At 41.6% G+C, this 27,324-nt stretch overlaps 3 protein-coding genes across 7 annotated transcripts in view; 1 reads left to right on the forward strand and 2 right to left on the reverse strand.

The window, feature by feature from the left end:
• The window catches only part of ampd2b (adenosine monophosphate deaminase 2b), a 23,781-nt gene extending 14,260 nt beyond the window's left edge, over window positions 1–9,521 (reverse strand). Inside the window, exons 1-2 of one of the 4 annotated variants that reach the window (XM_088369407.1) lie at window positions 1,425–9,521; window positions 1,123–1,282 (exon numbers count right to left, since the gene is read on the reverse strand). In XM_088369407.1, coding sequence (XP_088225533.1) covers window positions 1,123–1,213 — 91 coding nt within the window. In that variant the 5' untranslated portion in view covers window positions 1,214–1,282; window positions 1,425–9,521. Of the gene's footprint in view, window positions 1–657; window positions 758–1,122 lie in introns of all 4 variants that reach the window. The other 3 variants (XM_088369408.1, XM_088369409.1, XM_088369405.1) reach the window with 3 other exon arrangements.
• gnat2 (guanine nucleotide binding protein (G protein), alpha transducing activity polypeptide 2) lies at window positions 6,098–11,175 on the forward strand. Its single transcript, XM_088369415.1, has 9 exons — window positions 6,098–6,404; window positions 7,593–7,635; window positions 7,881–8,022; window positions 8,305–8,462; window positions 8,550–8,678; window positions 8,740–8,869; window positions 8,945–9,098; window positions 9,708–9,916; window positions 10,419–11,175. Exons 1-8 carry the CDS (start codon window positions 6,299–6,301, stop codon window positions 9,896–9,898), a joined length of 1,053 nt encoding a protein of 350 aa, XP_088225541.1. The 5' UTR covers window positions 6,098–6,298; the 3' UTR covers window positions 9,899–9,916; window positions 10,419–11,175.
• gnai3 (guanine nucleotide binding protein (G protein), alpha inhibiting activity polypeptide 3) lies at window positions 11,077–26,578 on the reverse strand. Of its 2 annotated transcripts, none has more exons than XM_088369414.1 (9): window positions 25,999–26,537; window positions 20,236–20,278; window positions 19,714–19,855; window positions 19,477–19,634; window positions 17,697–17,825; window positions 17,114–17,243; window positions 16,874–17,027; window positions 14,015–14,215; window positions 11,077–12,680 (listed from the first exon to the last, which is right to left on the reverse strand). In XM_088369414.1, the coding sequence occupies exons 1-8, from the start codon at window positions 26,114–26,116 to the stop codon at window positions 14,025–14,027; spliced, it is 1,065 nt and encodes a 354-aa protein (XP_088225540.1). In that variant the 5' UTR covers window positions 26,117–26,537; the 3' UTR covers window positions 11,077–12,680; window positions 14,015–14,024. The 2 variants fall into 2 exon arrangements, with proteins under 2 accessions (XP_088225540.1, XP_088225539.1); XM_088369413.1 differs by lacking the exons at window positions 11,077–12,680; window positions 14,015–14,215 and adding an exon at window positions 14,561–16,125 and having other exon boundaries at window positions 25,999–26,199; window positions 26,459–26,578.
• Between the last annotated feature and the right edge of the window lie 746 nt (window positions 26,579–27,324).

The following is a 27,324-nucleotide window of genomic DNA, read 5'->3' on the forward strand; positions in this document are numbered from 1 at the left end:
ATAAGCATTAATTCACCATACCACAATTTTGCTACTTGGTATTCAATACATACACAATATGCTCCAAAATAGCCTTGAATAGGCTAAAAATCTGTTGTTGCTTCACCTTTGTGTACTCATGTGGAATGATTCTCAATACAGCCTTTACAAAATGAGAGAAATGACAGCAGAAATGTTGAATGCCCCGAAATCTAATCTGTTGCCTTGACTATGTTGGCCAAATATCAAGCACGTTTATCTGCGTTAGCCCAGTAGGAGAAGTCAGCAATCCGCTACAGACCAGCTGGATCATCATGCGCAATTTCACACAATAACAATATCAATACAAGACCTGTCTCAAATATTCTGATTTGAAAAACAGTTCTGATATTCAGATTTGTTTGACACTATAAGTGAGATATTTATTTCACAGTATGTTTATTATTGTGGTTGCAGTGGCGCAACTGCACTGCATCAAACTCAGAGCTCCACCTAAATTTGGAAACATGACTCTCTGGTGAAACTAATTGAAATAACCCAGGTATTAGATCAAGCCCTCATTATACAAGTCATTTATAATTGAATAAAGATAAGCCAGCGGGCAGTGGTAGAGGGCATGTTGCAAAACAGGACAAGGACCTATTAAACATTCATATTAATTTCTCAGTTTTGACTGACCTGAGACGGTCGTACTACACTGCATCACACAGGAGGGATAATCCACTCATTCATGCTGGGGATCAAATCCTGTGCAGATCTCCCTGCAGGACACATGACACTGTCTTGCAGCAGTGTTGTTAGTGTTGCACTTATTAGAAAAGTGTATACCACAAGTAACATCCTGCAGCTCTACAACGGCATAAGAAAGCAAACCATGAACCGAAAACACAGTAAGGAGAGACTCTCAAACAGACATAATTTCAGCATCCATGTCATGAATATGAATGTTTGCATGTGATGTCCCCGAGTTGAACACAGAAGAGTTCAATTAAATGAGAGCTGCGGTCTTGTTGATTTGCCTCGCAGCCAATCAACAGGTTATGTTCTGTCCATATTTCAAAGTGCTTCACTGTCTCCGTGGCGCTACTACAATGACACAAAATACTACAGTAAGCTCTCAATCACCTCGAAGATGTCACTCACCTGTACTGGTTGTGTATTGCAGGCTTCCTCGCTTCCTGAAGGGAGAGTGGGGCTTGCTTTTGGCTGCCCCGGGGGGCACGTTGGAGGACATGGTGCTAGTTCCTGTGCTTCCACTTGTATGGAGAACTGAATGAGTCAGAGCTGCGGAGGTTGTCAGCGTCTATGGAGAGACAGTGAGACAGGGGTCGAGAGAGAAAGAGAGCGAGAGGAAAACAGATGATGAGATACGTATTAAACTGATGCTGAATGCTTGGGGGGGGCTCAAGTGCAGTCTACTTTTGCGCGTGTGAGTGTGTGCATACGCTCTTGGGAGCCAGGTATTGCCAAACTGGTTGGTACAGTGTGAAGCTGCAGAGTATCCCTCTGCAGAAAATCTGGTCCCGCCCTTAATAAGAAGACATCAGCGCTGGAGCTGCAGCATTGATGGAGGTTGGGGGTGTAACAGGGAGACGTGTGGCCACCCCACCCACACACACGCACACCTTCTATCATTCAGCACATGCAAACATGCACGTGCGCTCAGAGAATACAAATGATCTACGCACTCAGCAGTATACGCCTCCTGGCTGCACTGTTGCCATGGCAACCAAAAGTCTGCGTGGGTAAATCAAGGGAGTGGAAAGTTCTGATTTTGGAAAAGACATTGTGTGTGGGCTTTAAACTTGGATTCTTTTTCAATTGAAGAAACAAACAAAGTAACTAACTGACAAACAAAAACGGTATAAAATCCATACAGCAGCTGATTTATTTTGACCGAGAGTTGATATGGTATCATGACAAAATAATTTCCAGAATTATAAAATTACTTCTTGATAAAACATTTAATCCCTGAATAGGGATGAGAAACCTACACTCATATAAAACGTCCCCCCAAATGCACATCGAAAAACAAATAAAGCCTCATGTGAACTGTTAAGAAACCCACAACCCATAAAAAATAAATACTTGTTCTAGATTTGATTCAATATTTGATTGTTTCTGGTGGCACATACTTCAGGCTATAAAATGGCCCATTTTCCTGTTGTAGAGTAATAATGTTATAGGTATACTTACATACAGTCACCTGAGAAATACGAATTATGTGTTTCAGAAAGAGACAAAATTGTTCCAAATAATTTGCACGCATGGATACCTAGAAATTCCACTCTTGGTCGTTTTACATCAGCAATGTTCAGAAATGAGCCAGCGCCCTCTTGTGGAAATGAGAAATAACTGTCTGAAGACTGCAGCAGAATTATATTTCTGCTCTATGCCGTGGGTTACATTCAAAACCATCATGATATCTAAAAACAAATATCATTATTGTATTACATATAAATAAATTGTCCCAAACAAAGGCATATGAATCCAGTGTTCAGTCATTTAATCACATTCAGAAACAGTCTGTAGTCAGTAGCCTGCATCTTTGCATCTTTGGATGATGAACCTTTAACAAGGGACGTGATACTGTGCAGTATTGACACAATGAATTTATCACATGTAAATAAGACTACTTGAATTTGTATTGCATTCTCTTCTTGCATCTAATATAGGAGCAAGTGAAACTTCTTGAAAGATTTGAGCAATGACATCCTGTAAGTCAATGTGATGTTGTGTGAAACATGAGCAGACAAACAAGAAGTTAATGAAGTGTTTCCTTACATGAAAGCACCCTCACTCCCCTTCCCCCTACAGATAATCTGTCTGTGCGGCTAATCCCTCTGCGGCAGCAGCACAAGCAGTACAAGCGCCATTGAAACTGACCTTGGAAACACACTCATCTGTCTATTCCACGACCTGTTAACAAGTCACTGCAATTTGCTTGTTTGGTTGAAATATGCAGCAGAGGGGAAAATAGGTACCGCTCTCAGGAGTGCAACCATATGTTGTAACATAAATACCACGGGAACCTGAGCATACTTGTAATGAAAGACATGTTTTCTTTTGATTTTATTATTTCCTATTCGAACGTAAATGAGATCGAGCCAGCACACACCTGCCATCAATAAAGTGCATCTGTTTCTTTTCTCGTAGGCTTTTCCTGACATTTAACTGCTTTCCAGCTGAAGCTAGGAAGTTTTGTGCTACTGCTGCACAACATTAGCAATTAACAACAACTTAATTTGAGCGCAATGGCAAGCTAAAAATAGATACAATATAACACCACTCAGAAGCCCATGTGTGATTTTTAATGGTGATTAAGGGCTGACTGAAGGTGCCACTGCAGCTGCCACATGTAAACGTGACAACATGGCATCAGCGAGCATGTCAATGCGTCATCAGTGAGAGTACAACACCTCTCTCTTTGGCAGACTAAAAGATTAACATGGGGAAAATCTAGCTGAGCTCCTCAGTGGGTGGAACCAAGTGGAGTCCAACCTCAATGAAGTATCACAAATGGAAGAAGAGACACCAACTTTCCCTCAACTCTTTACTGTCTACAGCAGGGGTGTCAAACTCATTTTTGTCAAGGGCTGCATCATAGTCATAGTTTCCTTCGGAGGGCCATTATGATTGTCAACGCCTTCTATATACAGTATAGGCTACAAAGCAAACTGATGAAAAACTAATTTTGAAATCAGAGACTAGTAAAAACTGTTCAAATTTCTTAAAAAGACGAATGGTAATAAAAATAACAAGCAATATCTCTATTTGTTTTAAAAGTGAAGACAATTTGTAATTTAGTAACGACACAAAGTCGATGCAAAATTTGTCTTCGTCGGCCACCTAAAACGATGTGACGGGTCGTATCTGGCCCCCGGGCCTTGGGTTTGACACTATGGTCTACAGTTTACGCGCTGGTCTCCATGCGGTTATGCCCTTTAAGCAGTTTGACCACTCCACGCATCCTTACCAATTTGACGTTTAAAATGAATGCATTGAAGATTGTAACCCGCAAACCAAAATGTCAAGTGTTAATCCTCAGCCTCTGTGCTTGAGCCGAGGCTCTCTGAGTAATCTTGTCAACAGATCAGAACCGCAGAGACTGAGCACAAAGCGGGGCTATGCCATCTCCGGGCTAATGGGATTGGTCGGCGTCACTCGATGTGCCACCGTAGTTTGCCCGTTTTGTAGTGTCCAGGCCACAAGCGGCCTGCCCCATCAGTAAAACATCTAAAAGATGCAGGATAGAGGCTCTCGAGGACCAGAGTTGGTGACTCATGGGTGAAATATATTTTCTGCCCTCTGCTGGAGGAACATTTATTGTTCTGGCTGTCCCTGCAGTCACTGGCATTGTAGTAGATGAACAAGATTCCCGATTTGCAGTAAATCATAATTTCCAGACCAATAAAGTGAAATTGGATAATTTATCAGAGCACACCTGATGATCGCTAATTGCGATAGTTTGGGAATAACTTATAGAGACCAACAGGCATTCGTTCACATTCACAACAGATTCATTAAACACTTACAAAAATATGTTCAAGAAGGAAAATTCAAACATCCATCCGTCCATCCATCCATTTTCTGTACCGCTTGTCCCCACAGGGCTCGCGGGCGTGCTGGCGCCTATCCCAGCGGTTATCGGGCAGTAGGCGGGGGTCACCCTGAACCGGTTGCCAGCCAATCGCAGGGCACACAAAGTCGAACAACCATTCACACTCACATTCACACCTAGGGAGAATCTGGGGTGCTCAATCGGCCTACCAAGCATGTTTTTGGGATGTCGGAGGAAACCAGAGTGCCCGGAGAAAACCCACATGGGCACGGGGAGAACATGCAAACTCCACACAGGGAGGGCCGGAGTTGGAATCGAACCCGTAGCCTCCTAACTGTGAGGCGATCATGTTAACCAGTGTTCCACCGAGCCACATCAATTCAAACATAATTTCCATATTAAATTTGATTCATATTGTTTCTTTTATTACGTTCTAATTCCGTGAGAGGGCGATTTTGGGGTTTTCATTAGCAGTAATCATTCAACTGCTAAAACAGAATTTAAAAAGATTTTAACTTGTGTGTATCCCACTTCTCACCCAAAGTCAATTGAGAAAGTCTTCAGCTCACCCATGATTCTAATGAGGATAAGCGATTTGTTTATTTATTTCTTTACTTTTTTATAAATGATTTTCTTGTCGTTCTCTGGTCTTCTCTTCAAATGTAAATCTGTCCAAATCTATATTGACCACTTTGATGAAATCCTAGCGCCAAATGCAACAGTTCTTTCACTTTGGGAGACTAAATGCCACAAAGGCATCTGGCGTCATTTGTGGCCCAAAATATACTGCTTCTCTGTCTGTATCTAACTAACAACAGCATGTCAAGATGGCCCACATGCACAGCTGGAACTTGAGGAACTGACGCCCATCTCATGGAGGGCCTGTTGCCACAGCCACATTCATCTTCACCTCATAACATCTCTCCCCCTCGCCATAAAACACACATTGATTTACAGAGGGATTATGTAACCTATAGCGCGCGCATTTAGGTCATGCAAGCGTTCACATCCAACCAAATAACGCGGTACGGCGGCAGTTGCTCTATTTAGCAGTCACCGCACCACCTGAGATTTAAACGTCTTAACTGTAAGGAGTTTAGGAGACTTTAATGCCGCTCTCCTTGCTCGTCCATGTGACCGGAGTCAAGAGTACAACAGGAAGCGAATGCAATTCATCTCAAAGAGATGACACCCACAATCGTTACAAATATTTTCAAACTTGATTTTTTTTTTCACCGATTGAGGTGCTCTGCAAATTATATCACCAGTGTGCTGAAGCTGCAAACATAGAACACATACTAATGTGCATAAAATATGAAGCGCATTCTTTGCTTTCTGTTACACTCAGTTTGTTGACAAATAATAATAACAAATTGGATGGTTTGTTGCAATCCAGAATAAAACCTACAACTCACTACAAATGAGTGTTTATACTCTCGTCTCCTCTGAGTTGACAGCATTTACATTCATTAAGATAATTAGATTGATTGGCCAATCAGGAAGCGGGCTAAAGGGTTTAAGAAGAGGGAATTAAAGACTCTCTCTGTCTGTCCCTCTACTTGTCAAGGGCTGCTGTCCCATCATCTACTCGCCAGCCAAGATACCAAAGCTCAAGCACCTCCCTTCCTTCCAATCTCCTTCCTCTCGGAAATCTCCTTTTGGCACGATTAGTGCAACACCAGGATTCTCTGCAAGAGCTCACAGAGGGCCGTCAAAATTTCTTTCCTTGAGGATCTTGAGTGTGAGGAGGCAGAAAGAATGGGCGCTGGAGCGAGTGCCGAAGACAAAAAGTCCAAGGAGTTGGAAAAGCAACTTCAAGAGGATGCCGACAAGGACTCGAAAACGGTCAAGCTTCTGCTGCTTGGTAAGTGACCACCTGAAGGCTCACCAGGATCCCTCCATGCAGGTGGACAAAGCGATTGCTTTTCAGATCTCATCTCTCTGAATGACATTTTCCGACAGAAGGAAACAGCAGAGAAGTCCACCTGCAAGCTGGAAGCAAATGTCAAAAAATACATTTCTTTGATGGGTTTACCAACAGAAGGCGCATAAGGATTCTTTAAGGATTACGAAAACATTGATTTGAGTCAGAGGCAACGCTGCCGGACAAAAACTCCTCATAGTGTAGAAAGATTGTGATCCAGGCTGGCTTTATACTTATGAAAAAGAGCCTGTCACAACTGCTTACTACTTAGCCAAATGAAAGAAGCGTTTCTGTGGGGGGGAGGGGGATATTTGCAGGCTTGTTCCTGCATAAAACTTCACATAATTTTAATGGAAAGGTGACACCTGGGCACTCCAGTGAGTGGATGAAAGAGATTAAACAGCAACAGTGAATTGAGTCTACAAATCCAGCAGATTAATCAACACTGAAACAAGAACAATCTGCCAATCAATTTGTGTTTGCAAGCATCCAATTATATGTAAATATTCTTACTGGGATATCAGAGAAGCACGTCTAGTGTGAGAAGGGTGCACAAATTAGCTGCAAAGACGTTTCGGTTCTTATGTAAGGGCGTTGGTGCTTAAAAGAGCACAGCCTTTGGTCTAAATGAATCACAGTACAGCAGCGATACGCCAATCCAATTAACTAACAGCTTTAGAGCAGATCCACTTGCGGAGGCCTCTGCTGATCCCTCAGATGACAAAAAAAATGAACCTCTTTTAGACTTTCACCTATTTTGCTGCAGTCACATTCGTCCATCCAAGCAATGCACCTTCAAATGCCAACATGCCTTGTCTGACAGTCAGCACATACAACAAATTTAAACAATTCACCAGGCTCTCTTTAAAAAGGGTTAAGAATGTGGAGTGACTGCGTCTTTAATGTGTGAATTGTTTAGTAAACACTGCCTATGAGCTGTTTTGTCATCTAATTTTGAGATGTGTGTCCTTGTTTAACCAAGCAGACAGCAAAGAAAGCTTTCTAGTCAATTTTGGTAAAACTATTCCCTTAAGTTGCTCAAAAAGACATTCTTCTGCCGTTCATGGGCCAAACGGTGTCCACGCTGATGAGAAAAAGCATCTGCTAAACATTATGCTCTTGTTGCAGGTGCTGGCGAGTCAGGCAAAAGCACCATTGTCAAGCAAATGAAGTAAGTCAACATACAATAAATTGTATTGTGTCAGCACTAAACAGTCATAGTGGGCCATGAGGTTTTTGCAATCGTATTGGTTTGTTGTTGCTCAATATGTCTACTTTGGCACCACTGTTGTTTGGAAACAGTGTGAATGTGAAATTTTGGCTTTTTACATCGACTATAGCCAGTGTTATTCCATTGCTTGGGACGGAATGGATGCGATTTGCTTTCAAACTGTTTCTGCTCCACCTTGTGTACAGGATTTTACATCAAGGTGGTTACACAAAAGAGGAACAATTGGAATTCAGAGCCATCATCTACGGCAACATCCTGCAGTCTGCTCTGGCTATCATCAGAGGCATGGAGATGCTGGGGATTGATTTTGGCGCTCCTTCTGCACAGGTCTCAGATGACACTAAGACCACATGGGCTTTACGCTACAGTGCAAAATCCAATATGGGATGCTGGTTGCCCTCTTATTTGTTTGTATTTACAAACAAGTTCCCCATACAGCAGATTACAAACTGAATCCAATGTGAATTTAGATTTGTTTTGTTGTTTCAAAATATTGCGGTCAAACTCTGAATTTGACCACTTCCACTTTAGAGCTTCCCCAATAGTACTTCAGGGAACTCGCATAGGTGTTTTGGTTCTGACGGGATTTTCCTTATCTAAAACCTGCAGGAGAACGCACAGAAGCTGCAGAACCTGTCCGACTCCATCGAGGAAGGCACAATGCCTGCCGAGCTGGCTGACGTCATTCAGAAGCTGTGGAAGGACTCCGGCGTGCAGGCCGGCTTCGAGAGAGCCGCTGAGTACCAACTCAACGATTCGGCCGGCTAGTGAGTCTGCGTCTTTAGCTCTTGAAAAGCAAACAGATGCAAGCTTTGCATAGGAGCGACAGTGAGCTGTTGGTATCTATCCTTTAGCTACCTCAACGAAATGGACAGAATCTGCAAACCAGACTACCTCCCCACCGAGCAGGATGTGCTGCGATCTCGAGTCAAGACAACTGGTATCATTGAGGAACAGTTCTCCTGCAAAGAGCTGCACTTCAGGTGAGAAAACCGTCCTCCCGCTTTTCAGAAGCCAAATGCTAATAGCCTCTTTGGCGCGCAGAATGTTTGATGTGGGAGGCCAGAGGTCCGAGAGAAAGAAGTGGATCCACTGTTTCGAGGGCGTGACATGCATCATTTTTTGTGGCGCCCTCAGCGCTTACGACATGGTGCTGGTAGAGGACGACGAAGTGGTAAGTTGGCCCACAACATGTGAAGAAGCACCTTAAAAAAAACAATGACTGATGCTCTTCAACTTTGACTTTCAGAACCGAATGCACGAGTCTCTCCATCTATTCAACAGTATCTGCAACCACAGGTTCTTTGCGCTGACCTCCATCGTACTGTTTCTCAACAAGAAGGATCTTTTCGAGGATAAGATCAAGAAGGTCCACCTGAGCATCTGCTTCCCAGACTATGATGGTAAAAACAAATATGAATTCAAATTCAAAAAGCTTTTTCATGGCTTTATGTCTGATTATTTTGGTGTGCAACAGTTTCTACACACACTTAGTACATTTTAGTTGGGTGTGTCACAGCCAAGGCGCAAACACAAACATCTCATGGCTCACCACCAATCAACACCCCACAAGTGTAGTTCAGGTGGGACAGTCTGGAGGTCAGGATGGAGCCACCAGGGAGGAGAAGAAGAGGGAGGCTAAAGAGGAAGTTTATGGATGTGGTGAGGGAGGACATGCAGGTGATTGGTGGGACAGAGGAAGATACAGAAGACAGAGTGAGTTGGAAACAATTGGTCTGCTGGGGCGACCACTAACGGGAGCAGCCGAAAAAAGAAGACCGTCCTCAACAGTATTTACTATAAAGTTGTTCCAATTTAAATTACAGTTTTAGCCCCCCCCCCCCCCTTTTAAAAATAGACATCACAACAATTGACTTAGGTCAGATGTCCTGGCTGGTCCAGCGGTATCAATAGGACAGTCACTCTCTTACAGATTGTTACTTAAAAGTACCAGACAGCTTTGTGTCTGAATCAATGCAAAAATCAATGAATGAAACGTTTGTGTGTTGAAGGCCCGAATACGTACGACGATGCCAGCAACTACATCAAGGCGCAGTTTGAGGAGCTGAACATGAAGAAGGGCGTGAAAGAAATCTACTCCCACTTGACCTGTGCCACAGACACAAAGAACGTTGAGATTGTGTTCAATGCCGTCACAGACATCATTATCAAGGAGAACCTTAAGGACTGCGGTCTCTTCTAAGCAGTCCCAAAGTCGTAGGTATGCCAGGACCCAAACGTGACATGACACACACAATGCAGTCTGAGTCTTGTATCCAAATGAAAGAGGACATTCATAACCGATGAGAAAGATTATCAGAAAGCAGGTCACGCCATGTGATTTTAACGTCTGAATCAATTTGCTAATGTTTGACTTAGGAACGGGAAAGCAATGAAATATGTTTACAGGGCATTCAAATAAAAAAGAAGAGGACGTAGCATTAGCACAAGAAATCAGTGAAGCATGTTTGTTTTTCTTAATTATCTCCCTCACCAGTGTTCACATGCTTGCAGTTTAGTATTTTAATTGTGGAACATCAAATATTAAGCAAGCCATGGCCTCCATCTTCACACAAGATGTCAATCGGCCCTCCATTCACAATTTGTATCAATTTGAAACTTGGCGGGTTCACGAACTGGCGATTCAAGACATTTGATTTCGTATACTTGAGCAAATGTACTACTGCAGCAACTTTGAATTCTGCTTTGTCTTCTCTCTGCAGAACTTCACTTTGTCCCTCACATACTGGCACTAACTGAGATGTGTACCAATGGAGCAGCAAGGATCCTCTCTATTCGTTGTGTTCATGCCAAGTGACTCTGTCCAATCTCACATTCTTCCTGCTACACAGCTCATGTCCAACTGGGTCGAGACGCCCTACTTAACGGACATTCAAGTTTTTACTGGTTCTTCGGTTGTGAAAAAAAAAAAACCCAGCAGCAGCTGGTATTTGAAGAAGACACAATTGCTTCCCTTGCCCATCCCGCGTGAGCTTGATTAAATTATTTTGAACGAAAGTCAGTGAATCCAGAGTTGAAAGAGTAATGTTTTTGTGTAGCATCATTGCATCGTTTTTGTTTTTGAGTATTGTAGTCGGTGGTCTTGATATAATCGTAAGATGTTGCAGAGCAAATATCTGAAATTATTCCCCGTGTTTGCAGAATGTCCAGATTACAAACCAAATTGTATATGATTTAAAATAGTGCTGATGCTTTCTATACAACTGACCTATAAAGAGAAAAATACATTTCTGTTGGGCAAACAAGTTAGACAAACATTGTACATAAGAGAAGTTAATTCATACTTGTTTTGAACGATAATGTATATGTTACATATATTGTATATATATACACGAGAGAGTGAAAGAAAAAGGCAAGCAATATAGAAGGGTGTTGCTTTATTACTAAAAAGGGAATGAACATTTACAGTTTGTCCTTTCTTATAAAATGTAGAGGCATGAATTAAAGCTGCATCACGCATCTCTGTGAACTGTGTTTTTTGTTTTTACTGTCAGCATTCATTGGCTACAATGCACTGGAATTAGGATTATTGACAGTCTTGGAGAGATTTGGGCTGTACATGTACGTACATACGTACATACGTACGTATGTAAACAATGAGATCTTTTTATACTATATAGCCAACATTCAGCCTTCCACCGTATAGCCACAAAACATGGTGGACTATAGACACCATCAAAGGAAACATATTTATTCAATTCAACATTCATGTATTATTCTTGTTCAGTGGAACAAATGAAGCAAAGTGAAACAACCCGCCCCCATCATTTATAAAAGGTGAAACCGAAGCGTTTATATCCACTGAGCGAAGCACATTCGCAACAAAAGTGTAAATGCGGTCAGATGCACTATAAATAGGCTAACGTCTGGTATGGATAAGATTTCTTAAGGATCATTTGTTCCCAACACAGTAGTTAAAGATATTTGTTGCAGTCAGCACATTCCTGATTGTTTATTCACGTGCATATGTGTTGCCTTAGCACTATTTACATGTATTAGTTTCCATTCGTTGCTGTTTTTACAGTTGTTGACGTTTATGTCGTTTTGGACTTCACGGGCATTGGGTCAACATGCTTCAAACGTGTCCCTATAAATACCGTTTCCCATTTATATTGCAACGTTCAGTGCTTTGTTTGAAAGTAGCCGTTCTAAGTCTTCAAGGTAGACATCGGCCGTTTGGTGGGAGGTTTTCATTTAAAACAAAACAAAGGGAGGGCAGCTTTTTTCCCCTCTCGATTAACGCTGTTAAAATGAGCCAATATAAATGCAGAGCAGACATGCAAATTCTAAATGGGAAAAATAACCGATAGGACTTCTTTGAACAGGACAAGGGGGAAATAATAAAGGCTGCCTTAGTATGAGGTGGTAGCTATGAAACAAAAATGAACTCTTTGCATCATTTTGGGGAAAATGGCTTCAGTGCCGAACATCCTAAGTGAAAATCATTAGCCAAGAAATTGCATAATCTCCCTTTATGCACGCAAGTGCAGTGATGTAATTCAGTATAATAAAAAGATTGTGCCGCTGTGGGATATGTTAGACTGAATGCTAAGTAAACCCAGAACCTATGCAAAAAAATATGTCCTCTACATAACTTATGGCATTCCAAAGCAATACTGTGAGCCAGTTTCAAAATAACAGCTCTATGATCCAAATAATTAACACATCAGCTGTTTAAGTGTGAAAAAGTGACATACTGTAAGGTATGCAACGCTGGCATTACCTGCGCTGGATGCAAAGACCCACAAGAACTCACAGGGATTGCTTCGCTGGCCGATCTTACCAATCTCTTCATTCCAGCAAAAACTCAGCCGAGACTGAAAGGTATCACGATGCAAGTCCTCACAAAGGCGGATGCAACAGTTGGTTCACACAGCACAGGCTTAGTCCGTTTGTAAAAACCTGCACTGCACCTCTTGAAGATAAGATAGCAGCCAAGTTGACCAGAGTCCCCCTTGTGACGCCTGCAACAAACATGACATAAGTTTAAGAAATAACAAACAAGTTTTACATCATTTTCTTGTGATTGTTAAAATACATTATACATAGATTTTGGCTCGCAAGTCTGGATGCAACCCTGTGACTAAAACCTTTTATCCATCGAAAGAAACAAACCGTAAGCTGCATAACTCCTAAGTCATCTTTTTGATATTTTTTCTCCCAATGTTTTCAGCCATAATGGAATGTGTCACTCAAACCAACGCAACACACATCAGCAGAAAAAGATATGTCATCAAAGTCAAAGTTTTCGTTTTTTTTTAAATGTATGCAGCTAATTTTTTTTCTTATCCAATTAACAGAACAGCTCCATTACTTAGCAAGTTGTCTCAATACAGTAAAGGTTTTCCAGGTGTGTCTTTAAGGATGTGCCAAAAAGCACGATAGATTAAATAATGTATAGTATTCCATAAAAAGTGAAGATTGAGCTGTACTATTTGATGGTGTACTAATGGATTTTCGTGAACGCATACAAAACAATTATAAAATTAAAATTTCAAAGGTGGCTTCCGTGTTCATTAATGTCAACATGTCAGCACATACAATGATTGCAAAGTTGCCTGGTGACACAGATTGTAATGGTGATTTCCAGACAGCTCGGAAGTGGTAAACATTTCACTTGGAGCGTCCGCGGTTTGACCTCAACATATTTGGGTGGAATGTAAACATAAAACCATGGCTGCCTGACAACATTCAGAAGCCGTCACATACTCGCCCCCATGCCAACATACTTTAACATATTTATTTCCTCATTCATTTTGTTCAGTTTTGCCTGCCAGTTGCTGTGCCTCTTGTTAATATTAGTATTGCATTTATTTACAGCCCTGTCTGCTTGCCTCGCATTTTTCCATTCTGCGTCATCTCCAACATTCCAACATCAGACTGCTATAGTGTTTGTCACACATCCTGTGATCTGAGGCTGTTGCAATACTGGAAGTCACACTAACGTACATGTAAAACATGAGTAGCGTTGTAGCAAATTAAGAGATAAACCATTGTGTAAAACAAGAGATGTCAGCAACTATAAACTGACTCATACATATGGAATATTATGGTTATTCATAATGTATCCTGTTAATAAGGACAAGTGCTATGGGTAATGGATGGTAGTAATTGGATCGATATTTTCATTTTCGTGCACATAGAGAGGTCACCTCTCTTTGCATTACCAGAACCAAATGAAGATTCCACAATATGCCATAATATTCATAGTAATATCAGTCCAGCTAAAAAAGTGAACATGCACAATCTCCTTGATACCAAGCAGACATGTTAGATGTGAAGTCAGTGCTGCTCTGACCTTCATAGCTTCAGTAGAGCCCGATATCCGTCAGGTTGATTTTGATGATGACATCAGTAACTACATCAAACACAAACTGCACGTTCTTGGTATCCGTGGCACAAGTGAAGTGGGTGTAGATCTCCTTGCTGCCCTTTTGTTTATTTAAGTCTTCAAATTGGCTCTGGATGTACATTGCCGCCTCCTCGTATGAGTTTTCACCTTGACACACACACACACAAAACAATAAAGTAGTGCTAATTGTAAAAACAGCAGCAGAGTAGTTTAAACAAAAATCACAATGAACTATAAATGGGTGTACATTCTATCACGTACAACGAAAACATCATCACGAGAGAGAAACGATAAAGCAGATCCCATTAAATTGTTTAGAGTTAAGTCTGAAATACCGCTGTGTTATGCTGTTGTTTAATTTGTGTTCACATGGGTGTAATATCAACAAACTCTATGAGAGTAGTATTATCAGCTCAACGGGATACGCTGGTCGGACACATTCAAGATCTTACAACTCCATGTAATCAATACATTTAAGAAAACGAACTGAAGGAAGCTTCACTTCACTTTATTTGAGTCATATTGTTTACTTTCCAATACCATGGTGTCAAACTTAGCCAGCTGCACATGGAGAGACTCAATGATTATATGGCATCCTACAGTGACCAAGGGTCCTGCAATGAGTTTTCATGGGTTACTGACCCTCTGCGATTAGTTTAGTTTTGATTACAAACTGGAATTACAATAGCAAATGCACAGATATTATTTTATAACAATAATCATAATTAAAATGGAAGGTTATATCACAGGCGCATTCATAACAAAAAAAACACATGCAGTGTACCAAGAGAACTCCAGATCGCTGCGGCCAAGTCATTCAATACTGTATATCATAGGTGTCAAACGCAAGGCCCGGGGACCAGATGTGGCCCGCCATATCATATTATGTGGCCCGCGAAGACAGATTTTGCATCAAATTTGTGTCATTACTAAGATTACAAATTGTCTTCACTTTAAAAAAAACTAAAAAAATAGCGATATTGCTTGTAATTCGTCTTTTTAAAATATTTGAACCGTTTTTACTAGTCACTGATTTCAAAACTAGTTCTTCATCACTTTGTTTTGTAGCCTATAGTGTGTATATAGAAAACGTTGACAATCATAACGGCCCTCCAAGGGAAAGTATGACTCCAATGCGGCCCGTGACAAAAATGAGTTTGACACCCCTGCTGTATATGAATGTATTGTAAATAGATGTTTTTAAAAGCCATACTTAACTATATGTCTATTTGCATATATACAGGTGGCTAAAAAGCAAATTGCGGAGAGACTTTCTGCCGCCGAATTGGAAGCAAGAGTGTGGTCAATGGATGGGGCTATCATTGCCAGCAGCCTCTCATATATGCACTCTCCTTTCTTCTCGTCCTTTCCTTGATTGTGTTTTTTGCTGACAGAGAAAAATACAGTAGCTAGACTGGCCAGGGCAATCCATTTTTTTCTTTGAAAATCCTACTATCTTGTTTGTGGTTCACCAAAATATTATAGTACTATATCACTTCACTGGTTTCTTTTATATCAAACAAATTGTTTTAGGTTCATTACCTGACATGTTTCGGCGGTTTCTTCCGCCTTCATCAGAGAAGAAACCGCCGAAACATGTCGGGTAATGAACCTAAAACAATTTGTTTGGTATAAAAGAAACCAGTGAAGTGCTTAAAAAAAGGAAAAACAAGATGAACTTAGTACAATTATAGTACTATATGTGGCGCTAAAAAACATTGTTCCCCAATAAAAACAATCACAGCTTTTTTGTTGCCCTTTGTCGGTGTTTGTGTAAAGTTCAGTCGCCAAGTGTACGAGGGTCACTCACTGAATGTGATTACTAATTTGTAGGGAATTCTAGTTCAGCATCATCAGTAAGTTTTCGGTTCGATTTGGTGGTGGATACAACATGTTAATTTTGATGAAATCAGTGACTACATCAAACACAAACTGCACGTGCTCGGTATCTGTGGCACAAGTGAAGTGGGTGTAGATCTCCTTCCAGTCCTTTTGTTTATTTAAGTCTTCAAACTGGCTCTGGATGTACATTGCCGCCTCCTCGTATGAGTTCTCACCTTCACACACACATAAAATAAAGTAGTACTAATTGGAAAAACAGCAGCAGAGTGGTTTAAACAAAAATCACAGTGAACTATAAATGGGTGTACATTCTATCACATACGAGAACATCACCACGAGAGGGAAACGATAAAGCAGATCCCATTAAATTGTTTAGAGTTGTGTCTGAAATACCGCTGTGTTATTCTGGTGTTTTTGTTTGTGTTCACATGGGTGTAATATCAACAAACTCCATGAGGGGAGCATCATCAGCTTAACGGGATACGCTGGTCGGCCACGTTCAACATCTTACAACTCGCTGTGATCAATACATTTAAGAAAACGATCTGAAGGAACCTTCACTTGTAACCGAATTTTTTTCTGCTTGACAACGTTAATGGAATTTGCCTGGTTAAATATGGAGTCAGCAGCGGTAAAATAAATGCACAGTAGGAACCAAATGTAGATTAAAATTTGTTTGAGAATACAGTTTCAGACCTTATAAATTTGGGTCAAATTGCAATAAATCTCATTTTTTACTGTAGAACATAATTAAAAATGTCTTGTGCCTATTTGTGTGCTCTTACAGGCAGATAAGGGTTCTTCTGGGGTTAACGCCAGAGAAAATCTAATTGGCAAATTTCAATCAAGTGTAAGCCTTTAATTTCTAAAAGAGTAATGGCTAATCTGGATACACTGCTCACAACATATTATGTCTGTATAAAGCAACTTGACGTGACACAAAAGTTGACCTCTTCAACCTACCTGTGTACTCCGGGTAGCAGATTGTGAGTGGACTCTTGCTGATCTTCTGTTCAAACAGGTCCTTCTTGTTGAGGAAGAGGATGATGGAGGTGTCTGTGAACCATTTGTTGTTGCAGATAGAGTCAAACAGCTTCATGCTTTCATGCATCCGGTTCTGAGGGGAAAAAGCGAGCAACACCTCTTACATGGCAACATGGGTTTGCATCCCAGATGGGGAAAGAAACTAGAAAACTAACAAACCATCTCCTCATCCTCAGCCAAGACCAGATCGTAGTCATTGAGAGCAACACAAAAAATTATGGCTGTCACTTCCTCAAAGCAATGAATCCATTTCTTCCTCTCCGAGCGCTGACCTCCCACATCAAACATCCTGGACACAAAGAAACCAAGGCTGCATAAATATCATTTATTTTCCAATACCATTAAAGCCATGCATTTTTGAATACGAGCATCCTTTTTTTTAAGAAAATCATTTCTTTTTCTGTTAATAAAAATGCCATGGAATACATTAAAATGAAATTACACACAGGCTTAAAATGTGCTCTGACACAAGCAAATTGCATAAGTCAGAAACACAAAAATATTTCATAAGACAAAGGAAAGAAAAGAAGAAGTCATTTCTTGTCCGTAAAAACAATCATGTGATAAGGGTCTATATATTTCATCTCTGTCTGCAGTTTTCATTTAATCAAATATAGGATCAATCATCTCACAACGTATGCCTGGCAAGAAGAGAGCGAGGATGGAAGCTGAGATTCAAACTCTCTTGTGTACGGTAGACAATTTTTTAATGGCCATTTGTGTGCCTGGAGCTCTTACTCACTTAAAGTAGAGCTCTTTAAAGGTGAAGTGAGTTTCCACGATCCCTGTGGTCTTAACGCGCGTCCGCAGCACATCCTGCTGGGTTGGGATGTAGTTTGGCTGACAGAGCCTATCAAAATCGTTCAGGTAGCTGCAGCACAAGAAATATGCAAGTTAAAGGGCATTTAGGTGATTTAATCACACTGCAAGTCCAGCTGGGATACACGTACACAACATATGTTAGGACATATCCGCTAATATGATACACCTTGATTTAGCTCTTAGTAGACAATGATGATTGAAGTCAAACTGCTAACTAATGTCACTTTAAACAAAATTGCATTAAAATGTTTCCAAAGATGTGAGAGAAGTGAAGATTTTGTTCCATGCGCATGGGTTCCATAGACTGCTACTAAATATGGGCTCATATTTGGGTGGTCGTTAAACACTGGCTCTTTATGAGATGAGTGAGAACAGACCGACTCTACTGATCCTTCTTGTCTCGCTGTGTGGAGACAAAATGCACAGGAGAGCCATGACCGGTTGCCTGTTTTCAAAACAAAGCGCATGTCTTTCACTGCGAGGTCAGGTCTTCACGGTGGCGCAAACCGCTCAGAAACGCAACTGAATTTGTGTTTTGGGCACTTTTGTCAGCAGGTTTCCAATTCTTGATTACAGCTTAACCTCTGAGCTGGAAAATGATTGGTTGTGAGGTGCTGGTACTAATAGACCTCGGTCGAATCCATTACACCCATAGGAAATTACTGAAAAGCTAAGTTCAAAATGTTGCAATCATTAAACCGTTATTACCTGTTGAGGAAAATATCACTAAACATTGTAAAGTCCTCAACTGTAATACTGTTAAAGAGGCTAAACATCCTGCAGCTCCTCCCTGTCAAACTGTACAAAGCTTGTCTCTCCATCGGGATGTATCACTTTCAACGTACACGTGACACCAATTACTGTCCTTTTGGGCAGGGCTTTGGGGCATCTTGCAACATTTTGGTGGGCTTTTGATAGAGCACTATTGATGAATAGTGAACCACCAGTCAGTGGGGGATTACTGGATGTGCCCCGCAATTGACTGGCAACCGGGCTGTAGTACCCCACCAGCCGCCCAAAATCATCTGAGATTGGCTGAGCTCACCAGCGATCCTAAAGAGGAAATGAAAATGGAAGCACATCAAACACCAAGCACATATGCTGTGTGGCTGGATGTGAGCAGGATAGGGGATACCATGAGAACAATCTAAGTAGGCAACAATAACTATGAAGAACTATGAGGAAATTAGCACATTATTGCCATGTTAAAACACTTCCAAAATGCAACATTTTGCAATCAACATGAGTTTGAGAATGCTTCAAGTCATGCTGTCTTTACAGCATACGCACAACAAATTGCTACGTTACAGCAACATGGCTGTAGGTGTTGCTTCCCTCTTCTTGCTGAGGAATGCAATCAAGCGAGGAACAAGCGCTCACAGCGACCTTTAAAAACAAGACACGTCTTGCCTCCTTTTGGTTCAAGTGGAAACACTGCACCAATGAAGAAGGTACGCTACTCTTATTAAAAGTTGGCGATATGGAACGTTGCATTAAAGCTACAGAAGGATAGATAAGATGCCACTGTAAACCATTGAGGATTCCCGTGGAATATAGAACGTGCGAAATAAAAATCAAGGTTGAGTAGACGCAGCCAGACTAAAATATTTCCTTATTTCTGTTTCATTCCTGCCTTCCAGAGTGCAAGAGGTGTGAGCACAGTTCAGTGGAAACCAATCAAACTGGTCGATGGCTCTCACTATGCAGCGGAGTCGTTGAGCTGATACTCTCGCGATCGGTCGAAGCAGGCGCGAACGCCGCTGTCGCCCCACAGCCGCCGGATCACGCCGCTGAGCTCCGCCGACATGACTCCCTCCTCTGCCGAGCTGGCGAGCGCAAACAGCTGTCGGGCATCGTCCTGAGAACACATGCATTCCTTTGCGTCATATACAGCTCACAACATGCACGTTCAAAGGTTCTCGGTGTTGTTAGCTCACCGCCCGGGACTCATCGCCAAAGTCTATCTTTAAGCGCCCCATTGCCCGGATGATGGCCATGATGGACTGGATCGTGTTGCTGTACACCACAACTTTGTACTGACTGCATTCCTCCTCTGAGTAGCCATCTTCGTGAATGATCCTAGCAATAAAAAAAAAAAAAAAAAGCTTTCAGGCTGTATAAATATTTTAAACGGTGAAGAATGGCTCCTGCTCAAGTGGGACATGTTAGTGATCAGCAATGTTTGATGAAAGCTGTCATTAGAGCTGGAATTTGCGCTCTTGTGCGCATGCAGCATGTCTAATGTGGGAACCGGGGGACTCTATTCATGTCTTGCCAAGCTATGACTGGCCTTGGTGGCCTTTGTTTCATATGTTCTGCAAAATGTGGGGCTTTTTGCTTTGCCCGGGTGCATCAAAATGAGTCTGCGTTCTCGTTTCCACATAGATGAACTCTGTTTGTTGCCACAGACAACAAGGCTCAAAACAAAAAAACAACTTGTGTGTGTGTCTCATGCTTACTTCATCTGCTTGACTAGTGTGCTTTTCCCTGATTCACCAGCACCTGGGAATGAGATAAGCAGCAATCATATTAGATCATAGCCATGGAAGTTATTCTGCTCGCGCCCAAGTTACATCTTATGCAATATGCATATTTGCATTACTGTAAAGATTATTGTGACTTCTTTAAATAAAAACAACAACTCCATTTGAATGGAGCCTGAAGGTTTCATCTACAGTCAGAATGTACTAAGTTGCTTCAGCGCTGCAGTGACATACTTTGTCTGGTATTCAAGTCAACGATGGAAGTCGGTTTACGCAAGTGATTTAGACATGAGGGGTGTTGCAATGAATGGTGGGAGAATCACTTCCCAAAACAAACCTTTACAGAATTTCAACACTAAGCTACACAGGATGCATCTGGCTGACTGAGCATTTTGCTTCCACTGGCGGGAGGATAACAGATATCTGACCAGCGAGAAGAGGAGAGAAAAAAAAAACCCCACTATGATCTCCGTGTAAACCTGCACAAAACACACATTTACTATTGTAATGAGTCGGTATGATAAAAATTAGGCAAGTGAAATTTGCATGCTTATATTGTTATATTATCATTGTGGTGACTAGTGGCTAGTAAGTTTGTCTCACAGCTTTAAGGCTCAGGACATCCTATGAGGAGTTTGCATCTTCCTCCAAAATTCAAATTATCCATAAGCGTATATAATAAATAAATAAATACTTGTGGGTTCCCAAATTATCCCGCATAAAAGCAGGGTGCTTACTGGAAGTTAGAAATACAAACAAATAGTTCTTATTCATTCATTATATCTATTGACCTTCTGATATCCCACACCACCTGGACAAAAGTCAGCTATGTGATCCACCACAGTCTCGTTGTTGGACACTCCATACTATGACCTTGATTCATCTTGAATTACAACTCACAACTGTACAGGGAGCCATGCAGCACTATCACGATTCTTTACTGGCACCCTATATGAGGGTAGAGCGGAATTCGTGTGCATATAAATATTTAATTTAATTCAGAGTTGTGTTGTGTGTATAAATAAAATTCCCCAATCAATATAGTGCTGTTTTTGGCTCAATTTATGTGCGTCTGTCTGACTTCATTTTTTCAGTCCTTTTTGCCATTTAAACAGCTTAGTGGGTGTGACTGACATACCCCAATATTTCCATCAGCCTTCGGGGAGAGTTACCATTGAGTCCTATGAATGAAGTCTGTCTGCCAACAGGAGAAACAAAAAATCCAAACTTTTCAAGTAATCTGCATTGCTATGTCGCCTAGGTCAGTGGCCCTCAAGCACCAGGCTGCAGTACCAAATAGGCCATTTGGCACAGCATTGCACAGAAAGACTGAACAAGAACGTATTTATTGATCATCAAGTTTTGGGAAAAAAAAAAAGGTTTTGCTTCGATCCACAAGTTGAATCACTTGTCTTGGCCAAGTGTTACAGTAAAAAGTTCTGCATAAATGCTTTTATTTGGATGTCATTGTCACCTCAAGATGGGACTGACTCTTTGAAGAGAAACACATGCAGTGCTCTTATTAATTAAAACACGTTCAGCACAAGGTGAGTTTTTTTTTTTGCAAGATTTGCAGTAAAGTACTTCATACTAGTAAATGCCATTCGCTAGACCTTCAGTTCATGTTTGCAATGTTAAACCCCCAAAATGAGGCAAAATGCATTGAACCCTGTGTCTTGTTCCGTCCCATTCGCTGCATTTTGAGGTGATTATCAAACATGGCCTCCTGCCAGGCCAACTTGACACATGCATTCACAACCGGCCAAACGGATACAAGAATAACTACCAAGGCTCATTTAACAAGAATTTTGGAGAATTTTTTTGGGCGGGGTTGAATCGCTGTTTGTGGTCTAACGAGGACATTTTCATTGGTGGGATGTGTTATCGTTCCAGCTTTGTGGTTTGGTGCAGCAACCCCTGTGGCCCTCTTTGGTTTTTCACCATCCAAACCTCACTCCTCAACATTGTGTTCACAAGCATACAGTGAGAGCTCTCAACATTGTACCAGTAAATAAACTAAGTCAAGGTAACAGCGAAGCAGTCGCAAATGTATTTTCATGTAAAAAAAAAAAAGTATTTTCATGTGGAAGCAATTTGAGGTTTGATTTTTCTTAGCGTACATGGCCGCTCACCGTAATGCATTCTAATGGAGTGTGCAGTTATTCCTTGCTCAGTGGATATAGAAAGTCCAAGCACCCGTGCTTAAATTCTAGGTTTTTATGATGTGAATAAAATCAAACAGGAAATAGCATTGTGACCTTGTGACATTGTGACCTACATCCAATAAATCTCAATTGAAAAAAAAAAAAACCCCAAATTAAATCAGAAGAAAAATAGACATTTTTAATCTCGGTTTTTTAAGTGGCATTTTAACAGTGGTGTGTAGACTTTTATATACACTGCAGATAGAAGTAGCGTATTCCCATTAGTTTGCAAGAGATCATGTTACAGAGGCTCTCCTCCAGAAAGGTCACTCAATGCAGGTCTGTTTTCAGCAGTGCTTGCTAAAATGATTGCTCTATATGAAGTGGCACAAAATATCCTGTCCTGAATATAAAGTATTGAAAAAAAGCACAATTGCAATGTTGCAATTTGCATCTTTAACCCACCAGCTGATTTGTTGTGCTTGCCAACCTGTCACACTTTACCTGCCTGTCTGCTTATCTTAGCACCTGCCTAGATGATTGTTTATATACCTGACTATTGTAACTCATATGTGTCTTCATGCGCAACAACTTTATTTGCCTTGACATGAGAGTCATATTGTTTACTTTCCAATACCGGAGTGCCACACTTAGCCAGCCGCACATGGAGGGACTCAACGATTATATGGCATCGTACAGTTGCCAAGGGTCCTGCAATGAGTTTTCATGGGTTACTGACCCTCTGCGATTAGTTTAGTTTTGATAACAAACTGGAATCACAACTAAATAGCAAATGCACAGATATTATTTTATAACAATAATCATAATTAAAATGGCACAGGGGCAGCTTGGTGGCGCACTGGTTAGCATGACTGCCTAAAGTTAAAGTCCCAATGATCATTGCCACACACACATCTGGGTGTGGTGAAATTCGTCCTCTGCATTTAACCCACCCCCATGTGATTTTGATCCATCCCCTGGGGTAGAGGGGAGCAGTGAGCTCCAGCGGTGCCACGCTCCGGAATCATTTGGTGATCTAACCCCCCAATTCCAACCCTTAATGCTGAGTGCCAAGCAGGGAAGCAATGGGTCCCATTTTTATAGTCTTTGGTATGACCCGGCCGGGGTTTGAACCCACAACCTTCCAGTCTCAGGGCGGACACTCAACTACTAGGCCACTGAGCTGGCCTCACAGTTAAGAGGGTGCGGGTTCGGTTCCACCTCCGACCCTCACTGTGTGGAGTGCATGTTCTCCCCAGGCCCGCGTGGGTTTTTCCAGGCACTCTGGTTTCCTCCCACATCCCCAAAACATGCTTGGTAGCCGATTGAGCACTCCAAATTGTCCCTACGTGTGAGTGCGAGTGCGAATGGTTATTGGTCTCTGTGTGCCCTGCGATTGGCTGGCAACCGGTTCAGGGTGTCCCCCGCCTACTGCCCGATGACTGCTGCGATAGGCTACAGCATGCCCGCGACCCCCGTGGGGACAAGCGGTATAAAAGATAGATGGATGAAAATGGCACAGGCTCATTCATAACAAAATATACATGCAGGGTACCGAGAGCTGCTGTCAATAATGTTAATGAATGTATTGTGAATACATGTTTTTAAAAGCCATACTTAACTATATGTCTATTTTCATATTTATACAGGTGGTTAAAAACCAAAGTGTGGAGAGACTTTCTGCCGTCGAATTGGAAGCAAAAGTGCGGTCAATGGATGGGACTATCAATGACAGCAGCCTCTCATATATCCACTCTCCTTTCTTCTCATCCTTTCCTTGATCGTGTTCTCTGCTGACAGAAATATACTGTAGCTAGAGCGGCCAGGGCAATCCATTTTTTTCTTTGAACTTCCTACTATGTTGTTTGTGGTTCACCAAAATAATACAGTATATGTGGCGCTAAACAACATTATTTCCCAATACAAAAAAACACTTTTTTTTTTGCCCATCGTTGGTGTGTCTGCAGAGTTCAGTCGCCAGGTATACGAGGGTCACTCGCTGAAGGTGATCAATTTGTAGGTAATTCTAGTTCAGCCACATCGCTAAATGGGCGGCTGGATTTAGTGGTATCGTAGATCTGTATACCAGAGCAGTGACATCAGTAAATTTTATTTGTAGATGGATGTGGCTACAGTTGTGTAAATAGAGTAGCGCAACAGACCCAGCACACAACTTTGCAGTGATAGATGTGAGCCCAGGTTGACTATTAAAATAAATTAATTGGTAAGTCCTTGACCCTTGTGCACAGTGTGTCTCTGAGGCCCAGATTGTGAAGAACTGTAGACAATAAGCGGAACCAACTTCCAACTAACATACTCATGGAACCAAAAAGAGGTCACTTCTGGTTTATTTGGGAAGGCTGGTTTCAGAACATTTCTGTTTAAAGACAAAGCATTGACAAATGCCAATGTACTGAGAACGGTGCCATCCAACTAATTCTGCATGATTGTGTGATCCTCACTGACAGCGTCAGTGTGTGTACATCTTAATATGGACACTTTGTAGGTGGACCAAGCCAGGGCATCGCATACTATATCATGGATCTGAATGATCTTTAAGCCTACATGCTACATTCAAGTCAAAAAGGTCATTTGTTAAAGACATACCAACAAACCATACAAATTTACAAATTTTACTTTGACTCTGATCAAAACTAGTACGATTGCCTACAACCACGCATTTTAATTAAAAAAAAAGAGAGAAAAAATACAATGCCTACAACATGCCTTTAGAGTCATTAATTGGATTTTTTTTTTTTTTTGCTTTGTGTTGGCAGCAAAATTGTTGACTACTTAAATACAGTAAAGAAAAGGGGAGCAGATACTGTAATACCCTCACATGTGGGCATGGGAAGCTACAGGCATTGATGCACTACTCTCACATGTGGGCATGGGAAGCTACAGACATTGATGCACTTCCAGCTGTTTCTACGATAAGAAAACCAGTAAAATACACACACACAAAATGAGAACAGTCGCAATTTCTTGTGTAAATTCTCAACTCACGCTCCTGAACACTCACTAGGCCACACCTATTAAAGGGACACAGCCAACTCACAAATTGTTCTGTACATATAGTAATTACACATTATGAAGCCAGTTTATTTCTTTGTATTTTCTTGTATGTTTTAATAGTTTTCATACAATGCAATACAAATTTCTGCAGTAAAAACATTATTCTTATTGTGTCTAACTCGGTTTGTGTGTGTGTCTGGGGGGGCAGTCGAATTCATTACGCGTCAATGACAATTTGGTAGCGATATTTGGCCTTTTATTCCAGTATAAAGAGTTACAAGGAACTAATAAAACCCGAAATTCAAGACACCGCTGGATGTGTAATTTAGGAAACTTTTGACCCAGAAGGATCCAGTGCAGATGTGACTGCAGTTCTTTATGGCCTACTTCGACCGCACATGTCGCCAAGAACATCTGGCTTACGCCTCCAAAACGCAATAAACGAGGATAAATTTGCTGCAGGCAACCCACTTTTTGATTAAACCTCATTCAAACGCCCGAGTTCAATTTGCGCACTGGACACCAGTCCGTCGGCCAAGGCGTGGTGAGTTCAAAGCCCAAAGGACAAAACGTTACTTACCGAGCAAAAGAAACTTCACTTCTCTCAACAACTTCTCCCTGTCTTCTCGCAGGTTTTTATCGATCATCTTGCTCCTCTCCATCGCAGCTTTGTCTTCGGCGCTGATGGTACACCCCATTGTGACTTCCAAACTACTTTTCCCGATATCGTCGTCTTGGGCTTTTTTTCAGCGGCTCATGGGTCGTGTGGAAAGACGCCGAACTGTGTGAAGTCCAGAGAGGCGTTGGTGCGCTGTTTGAGCTTTAGTCTGATGCTCAACTCCAACCGTGCCAGCCACAAGTGTCCCCCAAGAGAAAGAGGGGAAACGCGTTCCAATGGGGTGTTTTTCAAAAATATTTGGAATAACGAGCAATTTCTAACAGTGCCAAGCAAGTTTTTTTCCCCCTGCAATTTTGATCACAAACTCTAAAATATTTACACACGCTTTTGGAATGAATAAGGATAAAAAAAAAAAGCGTACTTTCGCCTTGAGAGTAACAGTGGCTGCTGCTGCGCAGTCGCGCCCTCTTCCAGCTGATCCAGATGTAATCTGAAAGGCGAAAAAAAAGGAAACAAATGGGCCCTCCCTATCGGCTTGACGGGAAATGTAGGCTAAATAGTTCAAAGCAAAAAGCACTGCCTGACTGTCCGGTGCGTTTTGCGAAAACTGCCACACGGGGTCATTTGAAAACCTAATATAAAGTAGCATACAAAAGTTTGGCTAAAATAAATAAAACGTCTGTTTTTAACTATTTAAATGACCAGTCACGATGACGGGTCGAGTTTTTGTGATGTGACAGCACCTCTTAGCGGATTTACGCACAACTGCAACACAGATTCTGAATGGATGGAGACATTAAATATCAATCAAATTGGCAAGACAGATTTTCCAGGTAATCTGCTTTTATTTTACCAGCATTTGAAATAAAAAAGTTTAACGTGTGGCAGGGTGGAATAGTGGTTAGCACATCTGACTCACAGTTATGATGTGACCTTCAACTCTGGCCCACTTGTGCGTTACCACATTGTCTCTGTGCTTGCGTGGGGCTCTTCCGACTATTACCCACTTTTCCAAAACATTCCTGATGTTCACACGGGTGAGGTCTACGTTAGTTTGGTATTTTTGGAAACACACGCAGTTAGAAACGTGAAGTTTGTGCCATTGTGGGCGTGAACGCAGCCAATGGATAATAAGGTGTTGAATGAATTGGCTGGTTTCAGCAGGCGTAAAGGTTGCTTTACGCTCAGCCACCAAATTGTCGCGCACCGAGGGCGTGTCAAAGAAAACGCCTTCAACCCGCCCAGTATGGCGCAGAGCCATCTGCCAAATTCCCTAAACGAGGCTTG

Source organism: Syngnathus floridae, chromosome 2 (genome assembly GCF_059516105.1).
Source record: "Syngnathus floridae isolate MCC-2025c chromosome 2, RoL_Sflo_1.0, whole genome shotgun sequence".
NCBI classification, from domain to species: Eukaryota; Metazoa; Chordata; class Actinopteri; order Syngnathiformes; family Syngnathidae; genus Syngnathus; species Syngnathus floridae.